General features: G+C 44.9%; 1 protein-coding gene and 1 long non-coding RNA gene across 2 annotated transcripts in view; one reads left to right on the top strand and one right to left on the bottom strand.

The window, feature by feature from the left end:
- The window catches only part of LOC134603105 (uncharacterized), a 741,779-nt gene that overhangs the window by 484,202 nt on the left and 232,241 nt on the right, over positions 1 to 25,336 (bottom strand). The gene's annotated exons all lie outside the window — the stretch shown is intronic.
- Positions 18,634 to 25,336, top strand: part of SMAD3 (SMAD family member 3) — a 106,015-nt gene continuing 99,312 nt past the window's right edge. Inside the window, exon 1 of the mRNA XM_063448754.1 lies at positions 18,634 to 19,105. Coding sequence (XP_063304824.1) covers positions 18,900 to 19,105 — 206 coding nt within the window. The 5' untranslated portion in view covers positions 18,634 to 18,899. The remainder of the gene's footprint in view (positions 19,106 to 25,336) is intronic.

Raw genomic sequence — 25,336 nt, 5'->3', positions numbered from 1 at the left:
CGTCCTGAACCGGACCATCCAGCTCTAGTTGAGTTGGGGACGTCCTGAACCGGACCCTTCGGCTCTAGTTGAGTTGAAGGTCCACTGATTATTTAATTGTGGTAGGAGACTTAGCCTTGTGGCAGGGGACTCTGTTTCCTGGGGGGATTCAGGCAGGCATTGCTTGTTTTTCGCATCACGTGGTAGTGAGACTTATAAAGTGGGTTTTATAGGGGCACTACGGGAGTGAGGGTGGCGCGGCCACTTTAAGTGGACTGCTGTAACGAGGGAGGCTAGAAAGGATTTCGGACCGGTGTTAGCTGTTATCCTTGGCCGCTGGTAGTGAGACTTGAGGAAGTCATTCTCCGAGCGGGGACACTACGAGGTTGAGAAAGGTGACTTTTGAGTAAGCACATGTAGAAGGAAAGGGATTACTGTTGATTTCATTTGAACTGTGATGCATGCACTGTATTTCAACTGTACTGTTGTCTTGTTTGTTTAATGTGGAGTCATTTAAACTCCTGTATCTGTCTCTAAGGATTTTTTCCTTACTCTTTACCTTTTCTACACTTCCTGTACTATTATACTATCCACTCCCATTCCTCTTAATAGAGAAGTGATTGGTCACACACTTCTCACCTCGCTCCAATCCGTGTCTACCACCCCGGGTAGGCGGATTCAGTGACTAGTCTACGTTTTGGGAAGACGCACTTGAGAAAGACCCACGATTCTCGGGTGGCAGTCGAGCATTGTAGACGTTCCTGTTCAATTTTTCCTTGTCTTTCCCTATATCTGGGACGCTGGTGTAGGGGAAAAGGGATTATGGGGCAGGATTTAAGTAAGCCCAGTAAGGGCTGGTTAGCATGTGATTTAGTTGATGACAGAGAGGGTGAGGAGATGGTTAAAGGTGTTGAAAAGATTGCAAAAGTTTGTAAAATTGCTGTGCCGACATGTGGTAGATTACAACCAGAAAGTTGGCGTAGATTGTTGATGGAGAAGAAAGGCAAGCTTGCAAATTATGATTTATTAAAAACAGCTGAAGCATGGTACAGAGTAGCGAAGGCTATTCAGCAAGAAGGTTGGGTTGAGGAGGAAATAATTCACAAGGGTGTGAAAATGTTTGTGTACCATAATAATTATGTTACTGGGGCTCTTCCTCAGCCAGCGCCCCAAAATGGCGCCTGGGGGATGTCTATCCCAAAGATCCAGTCAGTAATGGGAGATTGCCAGCTGACTATGTATCCCACTCCCAATCCTCCCAATCCCCATCCCGTCACCTCTCCCGCTTGCCCGGTCCTAAATTCTGATGGATCCTACTTTTCCCCTTCTCCCTCCCTAACATTCCCATCATCCTCATCCATCCCCAAGCCACCTTCTGAGTCTAATGCTAACATCTCATCTGCCATTCCTTCCTCACACTTTGTCTCCGTAGATAATCCTACCCTCCCATCTGCATCTGCCCAGTTCACTAACCCCTCCTCTCCTGCCACTGTCAATCTTGCTGATCCCACTCCGGCTCCTCCTTCTTCACCCGCCTCTACTGACTCTTCTCCACCCTCTCCCTCGCCCGCCCCGACCACAGCCCAGGTTCCCACCCCCTCTGCTAATCCCTACCCAACCTCACTGCCCACTCCAGGTTCCGCCCCAACTCCCACCCAAATGGCCTGGCCATACCCCTTCCCATACCCCTATCCTCACTGGCCATACCCCTTTCCCCAAGTCACTCCCCAGGTTCCGGTCATGCCCAGTCCGGTTCAGTCTGCCCCGGATGTGCCCACATCCAACATGGCCGCCACATCTTCCCTTAACCCCAATGCAACTTCCTTCCCCGCTTCCAATATGGCGGCCCCCAGCCATTCAGCACCCCTGATGCCGGTGCTTCCCGGTGATTACCGGCCCCAAGGTTATGACCCAATGGCAACTCCCGCCTCCGGAGCTCCCTCCTATCCCCCGGCCCTGTCTCCTCAGGTGTTCCCCTCACGCAGAAGGTCCCAGATAATAGAGCTAGATGAGGAAGAGGATGACAGGCTGTCCCAGGGTTCAATGGAGGCTGCGAGAGCCCACCGTTCTATTGAAGATCCCTTCGGCCATCAGGGTCGGGGAGAACAGGCCCCTCCTAAATATGTCGCTTTTAACCCCACACAAGCTAGTGCTTTAATGAAATCTCTCCCTGACCCAGAGAAGCAGCCTATGCCTTTTTACCGAGGGATAGTTCAGATACAAAAGACTTATTCCGCCGCCTGGCGTGACCTACTGAGCATTTGTGCTATTAAAGCAGGGGATGCATATTGGCCCAGCATGGCCCGCCACCTCAGTACAGATCTGCTTACAAGTGATGTTGATTACCCCTCCGGAGTAACCTTTTGCAATCAATTAAGAGATTGGGCTAAGGATAAACTTGCAGATCAAGCTGCTGGCCTTACTGATGTTGTGCAAGACAAAGGAGAATCAGTGGAAAGGTTTCATGCAAGACTATATCAAATGTTTACAGATTTGGGATTTGATCTCACTGACAAAATTCATTCACAAATGCTATCAGGTGCGTTTGTCCAAGGTGTTAAAGATTCCATATGCAAGGGAATCATTGCTGCACGCCCTGAATACAAGGTTGTTCCCCTAGATACGTTACTCCTAGTTGCTAGAGGTTTGGAATCTGCCCAAACCCCTAGAAGACCCAATCCAGCTCCTCTCATGGTGGCCCGTGCCACCCCCATCACCCCTGGCACCAAGGGTGTCAAGTTAGAGGACGTAACATGTTTTAATTGTGGGGCTAAGGGACACTACAGAAGTGACTGTCCAGAACCCAAAAGGGAACCGGGGGAGCCCAAAAAGTTTCCCACAGGGGAGCCCAAAAAGTTTCCCAAGCCTGCCCCGGCCCCTAAGGCCGAGAAAACGGTTCCAATTGTTGAGGAACCAGATGATGATTAGGAAATTGGCAAACCTGTGTCATTAACCCCTGTCATGGCAGTGTCTACAGGGGATAAAGGGGGGGGCCACTTGCCACAGTGACTTTACCCATTGAAGGCCAACCTACCACATTTCTTATTGACACAGGCGCAGCCCGAAGTGTTCTCAGAGAACAAGACCTGCCAGACCCATCTTTCTTGTCAAGTATTGATGTCTCCTGTGTTGGAGTGGATGGCCAACCGAGACACAGTCCTCTAACAACCCCTCTGCGGGTTGGCACAAGCTTACTTGCTCGTTTTGTAGTTTCCTCCACATGCCCAATTAACCTGTTAGGCGCTGATGTCCTCTCACGCCTGCAGGCATCTATAACCTTCACTCCAGATGGACAGGTAGAAATGTTTACACCTCTATCTGTTTCTGACACTTCAGCCCTGTGCTCCTTACCTTTGATGCTGCAATTAGATAGACCCAATGAGGAAGCAGCAGAACCTAGGTCCAATTTCCCAGATGAGTTAAAAACTCAGGTGCCTGCTAAGTTATGGTCCTCAGGCCCAGAGGATATAGGTCATCTAAATGTCCCACCTGTGGTGGTTAAGCTTATTCCAGGAGCTAAGTTACCAAGGAAACCACAATATCCTCTAAAACCAGCACAGGCTGCAGCCATTTCTATTCACATCAAAGCGCTCCTGGAAAAGGGTGCTTTAGTGGAGTGTAAATCAGAATGTAATACTCCATTATTTCCTGTGAAGAAGAAGACTCTAAAAGGTGAGCCAGTAAAGTACAGGATGGTTCAGGATCTCCGTGCGGTCAATGAAGCCACTGTCCTGGACACCCCTCTTGTACCAAACCCCCATACCCTGCTCTCTGGCGTCCCACCTTCTGCAAAGTATTTCACAGTCATTGACCTAGCTAATGCTTTTTTCAGTGTTCCACTAGATCCATCCTGTCAATACCTGTTCGCTTTCACCCATGAAATGCAACAATATACATGGACTGTCATGCCCCAAGGGGCACAAAATTCTCCAAGTCAATTTGCCAAAGCCATGTGTACTATTCTTGACCCATGGCAAGCTGAACACCCAGAAGTTGTTTTACTCCAGTATGTGGATGATTTGCTGCTCTGTGGAGATGATATACCCACTACTGAAAAGTGTTCAATTAGTCTGCTTTGCTATTTGGCAGAACAAGGATGTAAAGCTTCACTTCTCAAGCTGCAGTTCTGTCAACCTTCTGTGATTTTCCTTGGACATTGCCTATCTCAAGGTACCAGACATCTCACTCGGGACCAAGTCAGAGCAATTCTGGACATTCAACCCCCAAGGACTTCAAAATCTCCATGCCTTCTTAGGCCTCATTTCCTACTGCAGAGCATGGATCCCAGAGGCCTCTCTGCTTATGCAACCTCTCTACGATGCACTCAAGTCAGATCCATTCGGCCTGACCAACGAAGCTCTGGACAATTTCAAATCTCTTAAACGTGCCATTGTCTCTGCTCCTGCCTTGGGCCTACCAGACTATACCAAGCCTTTCAAATTATTTGTCTCTGAAAGACTAGGCCATGCTACAGGAGTTCTTACCCAAACTAATGACTTAAAAGGCCGCCAGAGGCCTATTGGATACTTTTCATGCCAACTGGACATTGTGGCTAGAGGGACCCCTTCCTGCCTTAGGGCTGTTTTTGCTGCAAGAGAACTCATTGAAAGAACTTCAGACCTGGTCCTTGGCCACCCGTTGGTTGTTTTGGCCCCTCATGACATCTCTGCCATTATCAACCAAGTCCAGCTCAAGCACGTGTCTCCCGCTAGACACCTACGTCTGCAATGTCATCTTCTTCTGCCTGACAACATTTCTATACAAAGGTGTCAAGTTCTTAACCCATCCACTCTTCTTCCACTCCCTGAGGGGGGTATCTACTATGGGTTTGTCACAGATGAAACCTACATCTACCTTCTCTGTGGATGTATCAAGAAAATGCATCCACATTTAACTTTTCACGAGGACAAGACACCTCTCTGTGAAGGTCCAGATTACGCCTTCTGTACCATGTGGTACAAGCCAGACATTACTCCTGAACCTTGCTATGAAGATGAGCTCTACCACTGGTTTGAAGTAAAGCTCACTGCCCAAGATTTCTATTGTGACTCGGAAGGCAACAGCATGGTCCTGATCCAACTGCCCCCAGAACTCAATTACCTATACCGTCATTGGGATACTGCTATTCCACATATTCCTGTTACCAAGTTGAAGACAAGATCATGGAATGACCTTGGGCCCATGGCAAAATTATGGGCCACCATGGATGAATCACAACTACAGGAAAATGGCATTGCCAAATACCCAGCAACTGACCTTCTTGAAGCATGGCCACGCCATTTCCTGGAAAAGGAATTTAAAGACCTAGTTATAACAAATGACTATGACCCAGAAACTCCTCATGACTGTTTCGAACAGATGAAAATGGAAACAGTACACTTACCAACTGTGCATGAGAATCCATTACCGGATCCGGATTTTACTCTGTTTGTGGATGGTTCAAGGTATGCTGATGAAGAAGGAAAATACCACACAGGATATGCCGTAACCACAACAGAGGAAGTTCTCAAGTCATCACCTCTACCGCCAGCAATGTCTGCGCAAGAAGCTGAATTGCAAGCCCTGACTTCAGCATGCAAGATTTCCAAGGGAAAGCGTGCCAACATCTATACAGATTCAAGATATGCTCTGGGTGTGGCACATGACTTCGGCCTCATTTGGAAGACAAGAGGATTTCTTACCACTGCCGGTACACCAGTCAAACACAGCTCTGCAATCAAGGAACTAATGGATGCCCTCCTACTCCCTGAAGAAGTGGCCGTTTTGAAAGTAAAGGCACATGGGAAATTGGATTCAGATGAAGCAAAGGGCAACCATTTAGCTGATCAGGCTGCTAAGCAAGCAGCCAGAGATTTGCAGGAAGTGGATGAAGAAGTGTCCGGTCAAGAAGAAGAAGTTCCTATCTTTACCTTACAAACTCTTCCTACTGACCTAAGAATTCTACGAGAACAACAAGCTATAATTACCCCTGAAGAAATCCAGAAATGGAAAAAGAAAGGAGCTGTCCTAAAGGACGGAATTTACTACAACAATTCTAAATTTTGCCTTCCAAGAAACTTATACCCAGCAGTTGTCCAATGGGCCCATGGGCCTGCACATCTGTCAAAAGACCTAATGGCCGCCCTCATTCAAAAATATTATGAAGCACCTGGAATCACAACCCTGATCAACAGCTTCTGCAAGGCCTGTGTCATTTGTGCAAAATGTAATCCAGGAAGACCAATCAAGGTGCCTGCAAAGCACCTAGCAAAACCCATGTACCCATTCCAGAGAATTCAAATTGATCACATCCAAATGCCCAAGAGTGGGTCTCATGAATATGCACTAGTAATGGTGGATATGTTCTCAGGCTGGCCAGAAGCCTACCCTGTGGCCAATATCACTGCAAAAACAACCGCAAGACGCCTACTTACAGACATTGTATGTAGATTTGGACTTCCAGAAGTCATTGAAAGTGATCAAGGCCCAGCCTTTACAGCAACAGTGACTAAAGAAATTTGGACTGCTCTGGGAGTGACCCTAGCCTTCCACACCCCTTACCACCCACAAAGTAGTGGTAAAGTAGAGCGCATGAATGGCACTCTAAAAGCCAGAATGTTAAAAATGTCACAAGAAACAAAAATGCCCTGGCCAGAAAGCCTGTCAATAGCTTTGTTCAGCGTTAGGCACACACCTAGAGGGAAACACTCGTTATCCCCATATGAAATTCTATTTGGGACAGCACCTAGGCTAGGTTGTTATTATCCACAGCAGTTACAGCTTCAATCAGATGTTTTAGTAGACTATGTAACTGAACTTGCAAGTGCCTTGAACAAAATACATGCCCAAGTTTTCTCTTCAATTCCAGATCATGATTTGAACACAGGTACCCATAACCTGCTTCCCGGAGATTGGGTTCTGGTTAAGAAGTTCGTGCGGAAAAGCACCCTGGAACCAAGATTTGACGGGCCATTCCAAGTTCTCCTGATCACCGCAACTTCCGTCAAATTGGCCGGCAGGCCACATTGGATCCACGCTTCCCACTGCAAGAAGTCTCCTGCCCCAGAGGAAGCAGATACCGCACAACCATGTACCTCTGGTACATTGTCTCCTTAATTAGTTTAATTAAGGCCCAGCAAGTAGCCATCACTAAAGATGCTAGTGGGTACACCTTCTGGTATAATTCATCATGTACCCGTGTGGCTACCTATACCTTTGATTATTGTGACATCGTAGAATGCCCATTCTCTACAACACAAATCCAGAATATCTATAGAGATATCCCTCATGTAAAAGATCCATATGTTTGTGTAGTTGACAAACAATGGGGGCACAATTGTGGCCATTGGGGGGCGGCGGGATGGAATGCCGGGCCTTCCTGGGGCTACAAGCCAAAAAGTGCCTTATCTAAAGTAGATGATCATGGTAGGTCCCTCCTTCAAAGAATGACTCTGAGAAAGCCTGGAGGAGGCACACCAATGAAATTAATTCTTAATGTTGAGCATCCAAGCCCAACAGATGCAGACCAGTATGTATTGGGAATGTACTGGAAAAAGGGTTCCTATACTAAATTAGGGCATTTCTACCTTAAAGATATGTGTAATTCCCCTGAGTGGCAAGGAGCTACTCACATGGTCACAAACCCATTAAAACCACACATCCAGTCCTTTAAGGACATGATGGCCATTGCTAACCCCACCTTTGAAGATACCATGGCCGCTGAAACAGGTTTTAATGATGTTAACCTATGGTTAGAATGGATGAAATATAATGCCAACAAACATAACCGAACCGCATGCTATGTGTGTGGTGGTGCCCGGCCTCATCTGGGCACTGTACCTTTAACCCTGCCAGTAGATGAAGAAAATTGTATTTTAAGTCTTTTTGCCTACCAATATAATTTCAACAGGTCTCTATGTCAAGCATGGACAGCGGAGTATCCTCTTATAGCCAAAAATGTAAGACCTCCTCATGGTGTTACCGTATATAAAGGTAATTACACTTGCTATGTCAAACATGATGGGATTGGTAAATTTGTGGGTAACTTTCCCGCAGGTTATTGTACTACATATAGAACTGTTCCTGTACGTTTGCTGCAGCAGCACATTAGGTCACTGGGAGATATTTACTGGTTGTGTGGGGATTTACAGCTAAGATCCAGAATGGACACAGAGTGGTGGGGGGAGTGTACATTGGCCAAGGCCATTATGCCTATACACATTATTTCTGAAGCACACACCAACACCCATGAGTCCAGCCACACTAAGGCTAAGCGTGAAGCCCCAGTAAAAGGAAGTTTTGACCCTCACATTTACATTGATGCCATTGGGGTGCCTAGGGGGGTACCCAATGAATTTAAAGCGAGAGATGAAGTTGCTGCAGGATTTGAATCAATTTTTACCATAGTTACCGCAAACAAGAACTTAAACTGGATAAACTACATTTATTACAATCAACAGCGTTTCGTTAATTACACCAGAGATGCCCTCCAGGGATTAGCCGAACAGTTGCAGGCAACATCCCAAATGGCCTTCCAAAATAGAATAGCCCTGGATATGATCCTAGCCGAAAAAGGAGGGGTATGTAAAATTTTGCCAGACACCATGACATGTTGTACCTACATCCCAGAAAACACAGGTCCTAATGGTAAAGTTACATTAGCCATAGCAAAATTAAATGACCTCTCAGAGGAATTAAAAAGGAATTCTGGGATAAAAGATCCCTGGGACAGATGGTTTGGTTGGATGACAGGTTGGAAAAAGGCTTTAATGCATATTGGTATGGCAATACTAATTTCTCTTTTTATCTTTGCTCTTCTCTTTTGTTGTGTCTTCCCCTGTCTGAGGAAAGCTCTCACGAAGACTGTTGACCAAGCGGCACCCACTTTCACACTTCTTGATGTTGATGACCAAGATTTCCAGGATCTCAACTCACCCTGTTTGCCGCTGCAATCTATCCCTTTTGATGATAAAGTGCGAGAGTTCTAGGAAGGGACCACCTTAGGGACAGCATCTGTCAGTGAATGGTAAAGGCCCCGTGTGGAGAAGCGGTGGGTTAGCTGCCGTGGGACACCCATGGGTGTGAAGTGTTCGAGAGCCATACTGACAGATGAGTTAGCCTAGTAGGGTCAGAAAATAGGGACAGACTTGCACTTTGCATTAACACCTAGCTAGCGGCCACGGGGTTTCTGTGCCTTTGGGCTAACACGTCTTCTGGTATTAACAAATAAAGTTTTTATCTCTTAGAATTTAACATTTCATAGGGGGGACTGATGTAGAATTATTAAAAAAATCTTATTGTACTTATATTGAATTACTGCTCTAACTCTGTATTAACCTGATACTGTGACAAATCCTCCATTTTGTCCTCATAACCTGACTTCTCCATATGAAAACTACATTACATGACAGTATTTCTCAGCACATCTAATACAATAGACAAAGACTGTATTCTCCATAAGGATATGACTAACCCAGGAACTGTTGAATTTCCCCTAACTCGCAACATAGTATAATTTAAAGGCCATGAGAACACAGTAGTAATGAAATGTTCTATTCATAAGAGACCTTGCACCTAACCACGAGATTTGACATCACCGACCGAGTAAAATGACGCTCAAGACCCCTTGTCCCCCACCCGTGTCCAAAAAAAGTACCACCTCTTGGTGGGTGGACACGGAACTAACCACTTAGTTTTTGATCCAATTAATTATATTGATAGGTGGCCACTAATCCAGACACTTAACAATTAATCCAATTAATGATGTTTATTCACTGATATCTTGATAATCAATGATGACGAAAATGTCTCTTAAAAGGGCCTGCGCGCCCTCTGATTCTTCACTTGCCAATAAATTTCCTCGAAGTTATTTTAACCTGAACTCCATGTGTCAGACTGAATTACTTCAGCGTATATACGCAATTCAATTCTCTTTAATTTGGACAGGAACAGATAGACACTTAAACATTTTGGTTTACTGAAAAAGTACCATAACACATACACTGGCATACACATACACTGGCATACATACACACTGACATACACATACACTGGCATACATACACACTGACATACACATACACTGGCATACATACACACTGACATACACATACACTGGCATACATACACACTGACATACACATACACTGGCATACACATACACTGACATACACATACACTGACATACACATACACTGGCATACACATACACTGGCATACACACACACTGGCATACATACACACTGGCATACATACACACTGACATACATACACACTGACATACACATACACTGGCATACATACACTGACATACACATAAACTGGCATACACATAAACTGGCATACACATAAACTGGCATACATACACACTGACATACATACACACTGACATACATACACACTGGCATACATACACACACCTCATTTTCAGCCACCCTCCTCTCTTCCTTACCATTTCGTCGCAGGAGGGTGGCTGGGGATGATGTGAGTCGGCTGCCTCTCCTCGCGGCCTTTCTCTCCTCCTTCCCGCGCGGAGTAAACTGGGAGGAAATGACCGGACGTCACTTCCTCCCAGCAGCACTTGCTTCCGGCTGCATTTTTATTTTATTTTTTAAAGGGGCCCGGTCGCGCTATTACAGCGCTGACCGGGCCCCTGAAGATAATAGGGCCCATCAGGTGGCCCTAAATGCTTGGGCCACCTGATGGGCCCCATCAGCGTGTGGGCCCCAGTGCAGATGCACCGGCGGCAGTTCCGCTGATACACGTGGGGCCCGGGTGGCCGGGCCCCCAGGGCCGCCGGGCCCGTGACAATTGTCACGGTTGTCATGCCCTGATGGCGGCCCTGGTCCTCCTGTTGCCAGTGACAACATCTGGCTTCTGCAAAGTTGCATAAACCGGGAGTTAATCCTGACGGCCATTAATTGGTTCAAAGTGTCCACTGACTGCTGTCAGACAATGATTACAATTCTGTAAATAGAATTATGCACAGAACTGACATTAACCAGCCGGAACTCAGGCTCTGGGCTGGCTAATGGCGCACCAATGATGTGGCTGGAGGTGGAATTACACCTCGGCAGCAGAGGGGTTGAACTCTGCATATGTAGTGCTTCAAAGCAAAACGCAGGCATGCAGACTCCTGGCACTATGACCACCTTAAATCACTGAAGTGGTCATGGTTTCGGACTAATTCTTTAGCTACCACCCTAACCCACTAACAGCTTAGACAATGTTTTCAATACCCTAAATTTCGTGACCATCAGTTTCACATTTCCCTGTAAGCTTTTGTCTGACATTCTGTTTCCTCTAGATCAGTGCTGTCCAACTTCCTCAGTGTAGAAAAAAATATATTTTGGGCACACAGTGGGGCTGGGACATTCACCTATACTCGCACGCACAAAACACTTTCTATTTAACACAATTCTGAACACATACATAGGGAGTCATATATATATAGGAGTCACATTACTATTACTGTTATTATTATTAACCCAATGTCACCTTCAAATACAGATATAACTTTATGCACATTCAAAGACACAGTTATGCAGGTATATAAAGGTAGACACTCTGACTGATATGTACATTCAAACAGGCACACATTTAAAAGGACTCTTCTGCCCAAATACAAAATAAATCATTGTTTAGTAGATATACTCCAAATCAAACTTGCATGCATTTAATTATGCATTTTTCTTTAAGCGTATATCTAAAAACATCTTGCAAAACCTGCAGTTCTCTAGTCTGTGGCTTTGTATGTCCTCCCCTTCTAACCTCAGCCTTCTGTGGTTGTCCAATCACAGACTTCCCAATGCAGCTCAATGAGAAGGCAGGTGCTCTAGGCAATTCCTGCCTCTTGAGTTTAGCTTCACCGAGCTAACCAAACCAGGAAGTAACAGGACCGGATGTCTGATTGAAAACCAGGTAGGTGTAACAATGTAAATTTATACAAGTGTCAATTTCTTTACAGATGCAAATACAGGTACACATTCACAGACACACTTACACTCACAGATCTGCACATAAAATGATACTCACTCACAAAACATATATTCATATTGGTAGACACCAGGGGCGGACTGAGAACCCTCAGGGCCCCCGGGCAAAATAAATCAAGGGCCCCCTTACAGGCCCCACCCATACTCCGCAGCAAGCGCCACCCTTGCCCTGCCTCCAGCCACACCCTACACAATCTTTAGACACAAGGAACAAAAGTGCAATAATCCCTTCGAGGCCCAGTAGATACTACAATTGAGGGCTAATGGGCCATGGAGGGGGGTCTTTCTAGCAGAGGCTGTCTCAGTGTCCTTTAGAGAGTGTGTTAGAAAGAATCCCCTCCAGGCCCCATTAGAGACTACAATGGAGTCTAATAGGCTTGGAAGGGGGTCTTTCTAACAGAGGCCATCTCAGTGTCCCTGCTGGCAACAGTCGCCTCCACGCCCCAGTAGAGACTACAATTGAGGGCTAATGGGCCATGGAGGGGGGATCATTCTAGCAGAGGCTATCTCAGTGTCCTTTAGAGAGTGTGTTAGAAAGAATTTCCTCCGGGTCCCATTAGAGACTACAATGGAGTCTAATGGGGCCTGGAGGGGGGTCTCTCCAACACTCTGGTTCCTATTCACAATATAGCAACACAACATAGCTCGCCGATACCTAGGCCAAGTTGGCTCCTCTTACCTTAATTACTGTTGCTGGCTTGCAGTCTGTGGGCTTGCTGGAAGGCTGTGGGCTTACTGGCTGCGGCTGGCAGTCTGTGGGCTTGCTGGCAGGCTGCGGACTTGCTGGCTACTGCCAGCAGGCTGTGGACTTGCTGGCTGCGGCAGGCAGGCTGTGGGCTTGCTGGCTGCGGCAGGCAGGCTGTGGGCTTGCTGGCTGCGGCAGGCAGGCTGTGGGCTTGCTGGCTGCGGCAGGCAGGCTGTGGGCTTGCTGGCTGCGGCAGGCAGGCTGTGGGCTTGCTGGCTGCGGCAGGCAGGCTGTGGGCTTGCTGGCTGCGGCAGGCAGGCTGTGGGCTTGCTGGCTGCGGCAGGCAGGCTGTGGGCTTGCTGGCTGCGGCAGGCAGGCTGTGGGCTTGCTGGCTGCGGCAGGCAGGCTGTGGGCTTGCTGGCTGGCAGGCTGTGGATTGCTGGCTGCGGCTGGCAGGCTGTGGGCTTGCTGGCTGTAAGCCTGTGGCTTGCTGTAGGCCTGTGGCCTGGCTACTGGCCTGTGGGCTAACTGGTGGCCTGTGGGCTGGCTGGCTACTGGCCAGCCTGTGGGCTGGCTGGCTGGCCTGTGGGCTGGCTGGCTTGCTGACCACTTGTAGATTATTTAAAGAAATAATCCATGCACAATAACCACTACTGCTCTGTGTAGTGGTTATGGTGCCAGGAGGGCCGGGCCCCCCTCCCAGAGTAAGTAGTCAAACCGTTTAAGAACAGTTTGACAACTTACCTGGGGTCTGCTGGGATATAAGGCTGTAGTAGGGTATAGGAGCAGTGGTGCAATGTGTGAGGTGTGCAGTGTGTGTGAAAGGTTCAGTGTGTGTGAGGGGGTGTAGTGTGTGAATGTGTAGGGTGTGTGGGGCAATGTGTGTATGAGGGGGCTGTGTATGTGTGTGGCAATGTTAGTATGGGGGGCTGTGTGTGTATGGGTGGGCAGTGTATGTGTGTGTGTGTGAGGCAATGTGTGTAAATGTGTGTGTGTGGGGGCAGTGTGTGTGTGTATGGGGGGCAGTGTGTGAATGTGTATGGTGTGTGGGGGCAGTGTGTGAATGTGTATGGTGTGTGTGTGTGTGTGTGTGTGGGGGGGGGGGCAGTGTGTTTATGGGGCTAGAGAATCCCTGGTGGTCACAGTGTTGAGAGTGAACTCTAGCCCGTAGCTCCAGGGCTAGAGTTTACTCTTGCAAGAGCCGTAACGTTGCCGTGGTAACCGCGGCAATGCTCTGTGCTCGCGCAAGAAGGACCCAGAGGAGCTGCAGGCTCTGCTCCCGGGTCCTCTCTCCCCCTCTTCTTACTACCCCCTCCCCCTCTTCTTACTCCCCCCCTCTTCTTACCCCGTCCTTACCCCCACCCTCTTCTTACTCCCCCTTATTCTTACTCCCCCCTCCCCCTCTTCTTACTCCCCACTCCCCCTCTTCTTATTCCCCCTCCCTCTCTTCTTACTCCCCCCTCTTCTTACTCCCCCTTCCTCTTTTTACTCCCCCTCCCGTCTTCTTACTCCCCCCTCCCCCTCTTCTTACTCCCCCTCCCCCTCTTCTTACTACCCCTCCCCCTCTTCTTACTCCCCCTCCCTCTCTTCTTAACCCCCTCCCCCTCTTCTTACTCCCCCTTCCTCTTTTTACTCCCCCCTCCCCCCTCTTCTTACTCCCCCTTCCTCTTTTTACTCCCCCCTACCCTTCTTACTCCCCCTTCTTCTTACCCCCTTCTTACTCCCCCCTCACTCCCCCCTCCTCCTCCTTACTCCCCCCTCCCACTCTTCTTACTCCCCCCTCCCCCTCTTCTTACTCCCCCCTCTTCTTATTCCCCCTCCCTCTCTTCTTACTCCCCCCTCTTCTTACTCCCCCTTCCTCTTTTTACTCCCCCCTCCCCGTCTTCTTACTCCCCCCTCCCCCTCTTCTTACTCCCCCTCCCCCTCTTCTTACTCCCCCTCCCCCTCTTCTTAACCCCCTTCCCCTCTTCTTACTCCCCCCTCCCCCTCTTCTTACTCCCCCCTCCCTCTCTTCTTAACCCCCTTCCCCTCTTCTTACTCCCCCTTCCTATTTTTACTCCCCCCTACCCCCTCTTCTTACTCCCCCTTCCTCTTTTTACTCCCCCCTCCCCTTCTTACTCCCCCCTCTTCTTACCCCCTTCTTACTCCCCCCTCCCTCTCTTCTTACTCCCCCCTCCTCCTCCTTACTCCCCCCTCCCCTCCCCTTCTTCTTACCCCCTCCCCTGTAGCATGGCCGAGCTGCTCTCCGGTCCACGGTGCCCGGCCGGAGTGATAGGAAGGTGCACACTCAGTGTGCACTTCCTGTCAGTCCGACCGGGTACAGGAAACAGAAACTCCGCGCAGAACAGGAGTTTCTGTTTCCTGTACCCGGCCGGACTGACAGGAAGTGCACACTGAGTGTGCACCTTCCTATCACTCCGGCAGGGCACTGCAGACCGGAGAGCAGCTCGGCCACGCTACAGGGGAGGGGGTAAGAAGAAGCTGCAGCCGCCTGAGGCTCTTAACAGAGCGCTCAGGCGGCTGCAGCATTTAAAGGGCCGGCCCTGAACGCGGCCGGCCCCCTCAGAGTGTGCCATCCGGCCCCCTGATGGCGGGCCCCCCTCCCAGCCGGGCCCTCGAACCATGTCGGGAGTGCCCGACCGGTCAGTCCACCCCTGGTAGACACATTGATTAAACACACAAAGACTTGCATTTTGAAGGTAATATGAGGGAAAGTTGTATATTCCCTTCAAGAATTCTGATAGGCGGAAACAGTCATTTAAAGCCTGAGTAGAAGTGAGCCTCCATCCTGCTCCTCTATCACAAATGGAAGTGTTGGTCCTGTTGTGTTAGGCACCTGTCACTTTGTGCCTGTTACTGCTCCTTCTCCCTGGTGTCATTCAGTTAGTGAGAGACCAGTATTAAAGTACACTTGAGAAGTAGCATTGACGCACACCAACAATAACAAAACTCACTAGAGGGGAAGAATTTCGGGTGGGCTCCCGACATGAAGTTGCATCAGAATTACAAAAAAGCCAGGGAATAAACCCAGTAACATTTTGTTTTTGCCTTGTTTTGCCTTTTCAGTAGACATACAAAGCAGCCTGTGTCATGTGTAACTTTTGACTGTGGAACAATGGTATTTTAAAAAAGTGCTTTATTTAAGACAAGGGTTCCCAATTAATTTTTTCCCGTGGAACTCTTTGACATAATGCGCTAACAACATGGGACCCCAAAACATTTTGTCGCCGTAGCACAGATAGTAAACAGATAGTAGTACTTAGGAGCAGGTGTGCTTTTGTGTGTACAGTTGGTGTTTGTATATAATGTTAACGTTTTGATACAGGGGTGTGTTTGTATGTAATATTTGCATTTGCGTGTAGGGGTGTGTTTGTATGTAATGTTTGCATTTGCATGCAGGGGTGTGCTTGGATGTAGTGTTAGCGGATGTACATTTGTGTGTAATATTAGTGTTTGAGTGAAGGGTGTGTTTGACTGTTTGTATATAAATTTATAATTTGAATCCAGGGGTTTTTGTATGTAATGTTTGTGTTTGCAGGAGTGTTTTTGCATGTTGTGTTGGTGTTTGGTTGCTGGGATGTATGCACATATACCTGTTTGATTGCTGGGATGGTGTTTAATTGCTGGGATGTATCTACATATGATTGCCACATATGTATGTACATACGTACGTACATACATACATACATACACAAACAAATTAACACACAGAAACATATAAAAACATTGACACATACACACATTCATATACACACAGACACAAAGATACACACCTTGACACACATTGGCACATACTGACATACACACACACACACTCAGATACACACAGTGACACATACACAAACCTTGACCCATAGATACACACCCTGACACACACACAATCTCACTGACAAACACACATACTCTTTGACAGACACACATACAAACACATATACACACTCACTGACAAGCACACATACACTCTCACTGACAAACACACATACACTCTCAGTGACAAACACACATACACTCTCAGTGACAATTTGCCATAAATAGAATACATTTTAAAATATTTTATTTTCATATACAGTTTAAAAAAAATACAAATATGTTTGTACTCCCACCTCTGATGCTCCCATTCAAGACTTCTCTAGGGCTGCACCGTTCCTGTGAAACTCCCTTCCCTTTTCCGTTAGATGCTCACCAAGTCTCCACTCCTTCAAAAAAAATCATTAAAAACCCACTTCTTCATAAAAGCGTATCAATTAAACTGTTAATGGCTCCAAATAAAGCCCACACTAAGTCTTCATTGAATACTATTGTGACATGTCATGATTCCTTTTTATTCCAGAAGTTTGGTCCTTAAGGGGTTAAGGCCGAAATAGTCGAATAGAAAAAGAGAACTGACTCGGAGACGTTTTTGAATTCAGCTATTTTGGTTTGAAATTCACTGTGAATTCCTGACAGTTCTCGCTGTGAGATTTTATTGATTTGACCTCCTGCTATGGTAAGATAGTCATATGGAGAAGATTTACCTTGCTGTCTTCTTCAAGTATGGCGTGGCAGGTTAGAAGAATTCATACGGAGTGTCTATGTTGGTTTCAGCATTCATACTGAATCTCTTTGATGTTTTAGACGACTTTCCCTGAACCTATAGTCCGCTTTATTACTGTGGTCTATATTGTATTTTAGTCTGGCTGTTTTGGACCATGAAGTGTTCGTGTTTCTACTTTCATTTTGCAAGATTATGTATCTTGCTGGAATATTTGTAGTCTTGTGCCGCAGTAAACTGGGTCTGGTGGCCGGGGAAGTGTTTAGAGTAAATTAAAGGCAAAAGTTAGTTCTATTTACCTGGACCTGTCTTTCGCGGATGCCACCTTTTTCTCTCGGCGGGTACTCTTCAGCTCTTGGTGCTTCAGCCAGTGTGTCACTGCTGACCTTTCGGGCATGTACAAGAGGACAGTATTGAGGTCTATGGAGAACCCCACGGGATCCTCCATAGATAAAGCCAATTCCCTGTAGCCGTCACTAGTGCAGGGTGAGGTTGTTATGGTACCAGTAACAAGTTAACTCGAAATTGGGTCTCCAGCGCTGATTTTAACTAGCCCCGGATGGCACCCTGCATCTGATATCTCAGTTTAAAAAGCACGGAGTGCGACCGGGCAGGGGCGCCACTGATTGGCCAAGAGCAGTTCTCTCAATCAGTGACTCAAGCTGGCTTCAAAAGGAACATACCTTTTTCTAGCCAGTTTTGTGAATGGGGTGTTACTAATTGGCTGAGAGTGTGAGCTCTCAGTTGAGATCTGCACTGGAGGCTCACTTACAGGTTCAAATAAGAGTGCGCCTGGGGGCCTCCTGGCACCAAAAGAAATTAATTTAGATTAAGTTGTTATGGTGCCTAAACTGCCCCTTTAACAATGTAATATAAACATTGAAGTTTCTCTGAAACTGTTTTACGTCGCAGGTTAAGAGGACAGGGACACTGCACCCAGACCGCTTCATTGAGATGATATGGTGTGGGTGCACATAGTGTCCCTTTAACTATCCAGCCACCTCCACAAATACTCCAGTCTAATTGTATTATGCATAAAATATTATTTTACTCTAAACACTTGTTACATGTAATTGCAGCAGAGGCTGATTAACACTGCTACTGGCAGTCTCCCAGCACTAGTTACACACATTAGTTGGTGTATTTATTAGAGGATCCCATGTACAGGCCGTGCCAGCCCCCATCCTGTGCCACACTCTCCCACACATGGGGAAAACCAACACAACCGCATCACCCCGCGGATTAATCTTTTGGCCTTGTCAATCACTCGCCTTCGCCGCCCTACATTCGCAGAAGCCTTTTAGTTTATCTCCTGCCAAGGATGGGGGCGTGGCCCGAGGAGAAGCGGGGTTTTACAGGAGTGCCTGCAGCAGCACACGGTGGGCGTGGCGAAGGAGAGGGGCGGAGGAATACTCTGAGAGGGAGGGGATGTGACGCGGTCTGGAGAGAGAGAGAGAGAAGGGAGATGAAAAAGTTAGATGCTAAAAGAGAGAGTGAAATAATTAAAGAGCGAGAGAGACAGAGGGGGAGTGAGAAGGAGAGAGAGTGCTGTGAGAGGAGGGGGGTCAGGAAGAGAGTGCAGCCTGAGTGGAGAGAGGGTCAGGGAGCACAGTGACAGCAGAAATAAAGTGCGACTGTGAGAGTGAGTGACAAGAAGTGTGAGTGTGCACTCCCAGCCACTGTCCCCACTTCACCCAGTGCTGGGCTATCAGTGTCTCTTGTGGGGGCTGCCATGTCCTCCATCCTACCCTTTACTCCCCCCATAGTCAAGAGGCTGCTGGGCTGGAAGAAGGGAGAGCAGAATGGGCAGGAGGAGAAGTGGTGTGAGAAGGCAGTGAAAAGCCTGGTGAAAAAGCTGAAGAAGACTGGACAGCTGGACGAACTGGAGAAAGCCCTGACCACCCAGAGCATCAGCACCAAGTGCATCACCATCCCCAGGTGAGAAGATGTGGGCACAGACACCATGCCACCTTCACATGCCTGAGCTTAGCACAGGGCAAATAACCACTAAATAATAAAGGGGGTGAATGGTTACACTGCGAGGACTCACTCAAACTTCCTCCAATTCATCTGCTTCTCAGTCATGGTGGGTGCCAAATGTAAACACTAGCTCATAAAGGTGGTTATTATAGTGAGCTGGCAGGGGTGTAGGCAGACACACAGTGGGTATAATGGATAAAATGTATCTGTCCACTGTAAGGGCATATTTAGTAAGTTCTATCACAGTATATAAGTACCTGCTTTAATTCTGCTTGTTATCATGCTTGTTTAAACTTCCCATCATCTGTCTGCCCTGGTAGAAATTAGTGGCCAGAGTTTGAGTCATACATAAAGTTGCTAATATGCCCCACAGCAAGCTTTTCTGAATGGTTGTAAATACCTGTTAAGACAAAAAAGAAAAACACCAACAACCTCACCCTTGTTGCTATTTCTTCTGTATAACAACTCTAAGAGGATATTTTACTAGTAATATAATTTGGGAAATCTACCGACAATTGACCGTGTAAGGTTTGGAATCAGAACACAGCTCGCAATTAAAAAAAATAAATAAAAAAAATCCTATTTTTTGTATTTTTATTTGTTTAACCTAAAATATGAAATTCACAATTTCCAGTATACAGGGTTATTTACTGAAGTGAGAATTATCAGGTATTCCAAGAGAATCTCAAATTGAAAGGAACATTCCGCGCACCATAACATTCTCGTCAGAATTAAGTGGTTATGGTGCCAGGAGGTCACTGGCGCTGGCTTACCTTCAGAGGTTAAACTGTTAACAAACGTTTAACCCCAAAGGGCTGAATTTGTTGCTGTTTAGCTCTGCCCATCTACTTCCGATTCTGTCTGAGGCTTGAATCAGGAAGCCTTGGACAGAGGTGCCGCTGGGAGCCTCAGCTGACACAATATGGCTTGAGAAACCTATATATTTTTCTCAAACCATTTTGTAAATGGGGAGCTACTGATAGACTGAGCTGATGCTCTCAGCCTATTAGCAGCTCTCCTGGCCGAATCTTTGTGATTGAAGTCTCAGACAGAAGGAGATGGCCAGACCAGGATTCAACACTGTGGAGTTAAACATTATTCAAAAGATTAACCACAGATGGTAAGCCGGCGCGAGAGACCTTCTGGCACCATAACAACGTCATTCCAGTTAAGTTGTTATAGTGGCAGGCGTGTTCCTTTAAGGCCAACTGGAAACATAACTTACATGGAGAATTTTTCCATTTAGGCTATTTGGGCCTTAAATTTGACATTCACTTTGAATTCTTGACATATCTCACTTTAGTGAAAAAACAAAATTTGGCATTGTCAGGAATTGACCAGTGAATTTGAAATTGAAGGCCATATGAGCAGAGTTGGAAACATAACTGAGTTGGAGAACTTTTTCCAATACTACTCTGGCCTAATGTACATGCAGATGTCTGGTGAATTCCAGACAGTTCACAGCTTAGTGAATAACCCTTTCAGCCTTATTTACTAAGCTAAGAATGGCAGATTATAGGCCAAAATATCTCTGATGAGAAAATAGCTAAGATGGAAATGTTTTCTAAATTGGCTTAAAATTAGCACATTTGGCAAAATATGTTATATCAAGGTTATTAGAAACTGATTTGATTTTAATATGAATGAGTTTATCAACTGAATACAAAATTGTTGTAAAGTGAAATCCAAATAGACATTTTCAGGATAATAGCTAAGCTGTGGTTGAGTTTGCTAAGTTTTCTAATCAGTTGTTTTAGCTTGGATTTTGCAATTCACTTTACAATTTGATGTTTAGTGCATAAATCCAAAAGCATTAAAGCAGAGTTCACCCATAGCAACACATGTGAATAGATGGAAGATTATTTGGGGTGGAAAATGTTTTAACCATTAGATGGTGAGTTGACATAAACTGGTATTGGTGATTTTGTTTTTTATTTACAAAGCACCAATACCTTCCATAGATTTGTACACTGTATATTAGATCGAACATTGCACAAAATAGGGGCTGTAAGGCTGGTTGACCTTTATAATTTGCATAGCCCCCTGATCCTGGATGATTTTTGCTATTATTTTTAGTAAATCTCTTATAATAATGTCTCTTCCTGCTCTTTGTGACCGCTCCCTGTAACGTCTTCTATTGCTTCATATAACCTTCAGTATAATATGTTGAAATGGATATTATTTATTTATTAATGTATAAAATATTTTACCACGAAGGATACATTGAGATTTCTCTTGGTTTCAAGTATGTCTACTGCATGTTATTCCAACATTTATCTACTCCATATGACCACTTTCAATATTGTCTTAACTTTCTAGAGTTTTTAACTAAACACCAGATTTTACTAAAGTAAATCTGAATGACAAACTTCAAACAAGCAAAATTCTCCAACTCAGCTCTGGTCATAGCTTGACTTGAACTTTGTCTACATTGGATTTTTAATTCACAAAAATTTTGTGTTCCATGAATATCCTGCTAGAATACATCTCCCATTAGTTTTCGCAGTCCTTGGAGTGTTTTTTTTTTTTTTTTTTTTTTTTCACAGTTTGGGTAGTTAGGCCCTCAATTTTAAATATTCCTGTCAAGAGTATTTGGTAAAAGTGTGAATTTTTGGAAATACGCAGGGAATTTAACATTTTAAGCAAAAACTAAAATATATACACTATGACCTAAAATTTGTAACTTAATTTTGAATCTACAACATTCATCTTTATTGAGATATTTCTGTATAAGTTTTGAGTATATAAATAAGTCAGCATGTTTACCATCCTACGTACTGCGGTATTCAAGTAAGGACACACAGTCAGGATGCTGCAATACTGGTCTGTACAAGGAGGGCATGTGAGTACATGCAATGGGGTTATGTGTGGAGGGGGATGTTGGCCTCAGAAGATTTCAAATACAGTGCTGAAAATAACTCCGTATGTCTTAGATGTAATGCTGGAATGTAATCATTCTTTAAGGTAAGACTATTCCACTTGTAAAACTATAAATTCACACGTCACAAAACACTCTATACCACCAAACAAAATCACTTACCGGTAAATATTTTCACCAAATACAGCGAAGCTTATTTGGTTTTGTTAACCAGTTGTTATAAAAGGATGTGTGCAGTGCTAAAGATGTTTGTTCTCTTCTAGCTGTGTTTTGCAATGTTTCTACACGACATACCAAAAGTATCATTTTTTTTGTGGCCAAGTATCCCATTAGCATCTTTTATTTAGTATACATCTAATAACAGTTTCCTTTAAAATATTGTATACACTGAACAATAAATAGATTCTAATATACCCCATGTTGACAAATCTGCCGCAAATGCTTTATGTAAATCTATAGTCAATAAAATGAGGATTGAGGGCTCACCCATTTCCAAGCAATGGTGCTGCCGTAAAGACCAAAAAACTGTATTTACTTTCTGGGATCTATAGACCTATCTCACACTGCTGGTCTTGGAGGCTCACAATGTTGAAAAAGTGTTACACAGACCACTTACTGGCTGAATGGTTAATGTTTTTGCAAATTGACAACAGGCAGATTGACATATATGATACATTAATTAGTCTGGGCCTGTTTGTTTATTGTTACATATGAATTTTTCATAAATATAGAATATTTAAAAAAAGCTCAAAGACTGCATTTGAATTTTATTTCAGCAATCTAAAGGTGTCTTAAGATAAAGTAGTGACTATCTCACAGACAAAACAATTTTTGTCATAGTGTGTCAGTGGGCAAATCTATGCACGATATAGTCTTTAAAAGGCCCTGCAGGCCTACAGGATTTGATATAGATCCCCATTTGTTATCCCGCTATGTGCCAAAACACAGTTTTGGCATAGCTCCTGGTGCCATGCCACACTTCTAGCTGGTGCAACTGTGTCCTACAAGTGGCATTAAGCCACTTACTAGGAATTATGTGATGCAAGATCCGTCATAAGAGCTGGCCAGTAATATGTGCATTCCAGGGTACTATGCTGTGTGGGAGCAGTAAGCAGCAAATCTTTTTGTTTATCTACACTAAATGCCTATGAATAAATGCCTCGCTGCACAAAATGTATATGCCATGTTATCCTTTTTCTGGGCTTCCTCTATTTGTCTGCAGCTTTATGATATAATAAAAATGTGATACCTTTTTTGATAATTTTACTCATTTTAAGCTGAGAGGCATCTGGCTTTAATTGTTGAATTTTTCTGTATGTGCACAGGTGACAGATTCATTCAGATTTGGTCTTCTGACTTGAGCATTAATGGAATTTTGCCCATGTGTTAATAAAAAGCGGAGTTATTTTACAGATGTACGAGGTCAGGTTTAGATTTGCGATGGGAAGAAATACATGCAGGGTTATTCACGAAAGTAGGAATTCAAATTTAAAGGGAACCTGTCAGGCCCGGAACTATTTTTACTCAGTGTAAAGGGGCACTACACTTATAACATTTCTTAAATTTGTCAAGCAGACACCAGGTAATGTTACTTCCCTGTTGTTTAGCTCAGTGGAGATAAACTCAAAAGGCAACAATTGCTCAGAGCACCTGCCTTGCAAATACTTCTCATTCAGCTGCATTGACAAATCTGTGGTTGGACAGTCACAGAAAGTCAGGGAGGGGGTGGTGGTTCAGACAAGAGAAATGCAGGTTTTGCAGGCTGTTTTTAGATATAGCACCAATGAAAAAAATCCTAATTAAATACATGCAACTTTTCATTTGGGTATATCTACTAAACAGCAATTCGAGTGGAGTGTCTCTTTAAAGAGCATCAACATTTTATCTATACGTCGTGCTAGCAGTTTTGTTAGTGAGTGTATGGAGTGGGAGCATTCGCCCAGCCGCCAATCAAATGTTCTGCATAGAACAAGATAGATAAATATGAAATTTAGGCTGAACTCACTTTGACTTCTTACTTTATTGAATAACCCTGACACTGTCACACTATGATGTTTTTATAGGGACACTCCAAGCGCCATACCACAGCTTATTGTAATAGTGATTAATTTTTCCCCAGTGTTTACTGCATTTTACAAACACATGGATGGATTGTGGAATGTGTAACTTCATTATTGTGATTTTATAAGCTGAGGGTCCAGGCTTTGGCTGCTGGTGATCCCTCCATTTCCTTTTCAAACTAATGGAAAACAGTTTGAGAAACACTGTAGGGACTGCACTCAGACTGCCCAATAAACTAGAGGGTTTTGCATTTGGCAAGTCCCCTTTTAAAGGGAACATATAGCCCTGGGAAAAAAAACTTTTATTTTTTTACGCTCCAGCTTCCCCTCTAGTGAAGTGATCACTGTCCCACCCCCCTTTGCTCTGTAAAAGTGAAGTTTAATAAATATTACTTTTCTGCGCATCTCCTTTTCAGCGCTGAGACTGCTCTGCTGATGTCACCTGCTATCTTGTCCAATCCATTGTTTCTCATAGAAAAACATTGTGAGAACGCATACGTGGCAAAACGCTGAACTCCTCCAATCATATGCTGCTATCAGCAGCATTTTATTGAGGAACTAATTTTTACATGGTTATGGAGGTGGAAGTGCCTCTAGTGGCTGTCAGGAAAGCAGCCACTGGAGGCGAGCTTAATTTGTAATCCTTTAATGTAGACGTTGTTTTTGCAAAACCGCAACGTTTTACATTAAGGGGTTAAACCTATAGGACCACTGCACCAAAACCACTTCATTCACTTAAAGTGGTCTGAGTTACTTTAGTGGTCCTTTAATGTAGTGCCAGTGTAATGCAATAAATGGTTTGCTTTTCTTAAAATGTTATAGTCATGTCACAAATCTTTAATTAGGGCCAGTTTTGTGTATGATAGATGCTATTTGCGTACCATATTAAGTTTGTGATAGATATGTATTGTATGATGCCTATTAATTGCAGGGCAATGTCAGAAGGATACTACTAGAAAACAGTAGTGCGTGATGAAATCATCAACCTTTACATATGACCTTTTGGTGGAGCACTTTAATTTCATGATAATATTTCTGAGTTTGTAGTTCATTAAACTCAACCATGAAATGGTTGCAACAATTGCAACTGTGCAGTTACTTCATGAATATCCTTCAGCATTGGAAACAGACAAAATATACCACATAAATATTTTGGGTGTTTATAGTGAACCTGTTATGAATAACTTAGCTCAGTGCAAAATATAAAGATTTACTCACTTTTCTTCTGTTCCAGTTTCGGTATATTGACAT

The sequence above is a fragment of the Pelobates fuscus genome, chromosome 3 (assembly GCF_036172605.1).
Source record: "Pelobates fuscus isolate aPelFus1 chromosome 3, aPelFus1.pri, whole genome shotgun sequence".
Taxonomy (NCBI): domain Eukaryota; kingdom Metazoa; phylum Chordata; class Amphibia; order Anura; family Pelobatidae; genus Pelobates; species Pelobates fuscus.
Note: the sequence above shows the minus strand (reverse complement) of the source record. Positions and strands in the feature narration are given on the sequence as shown.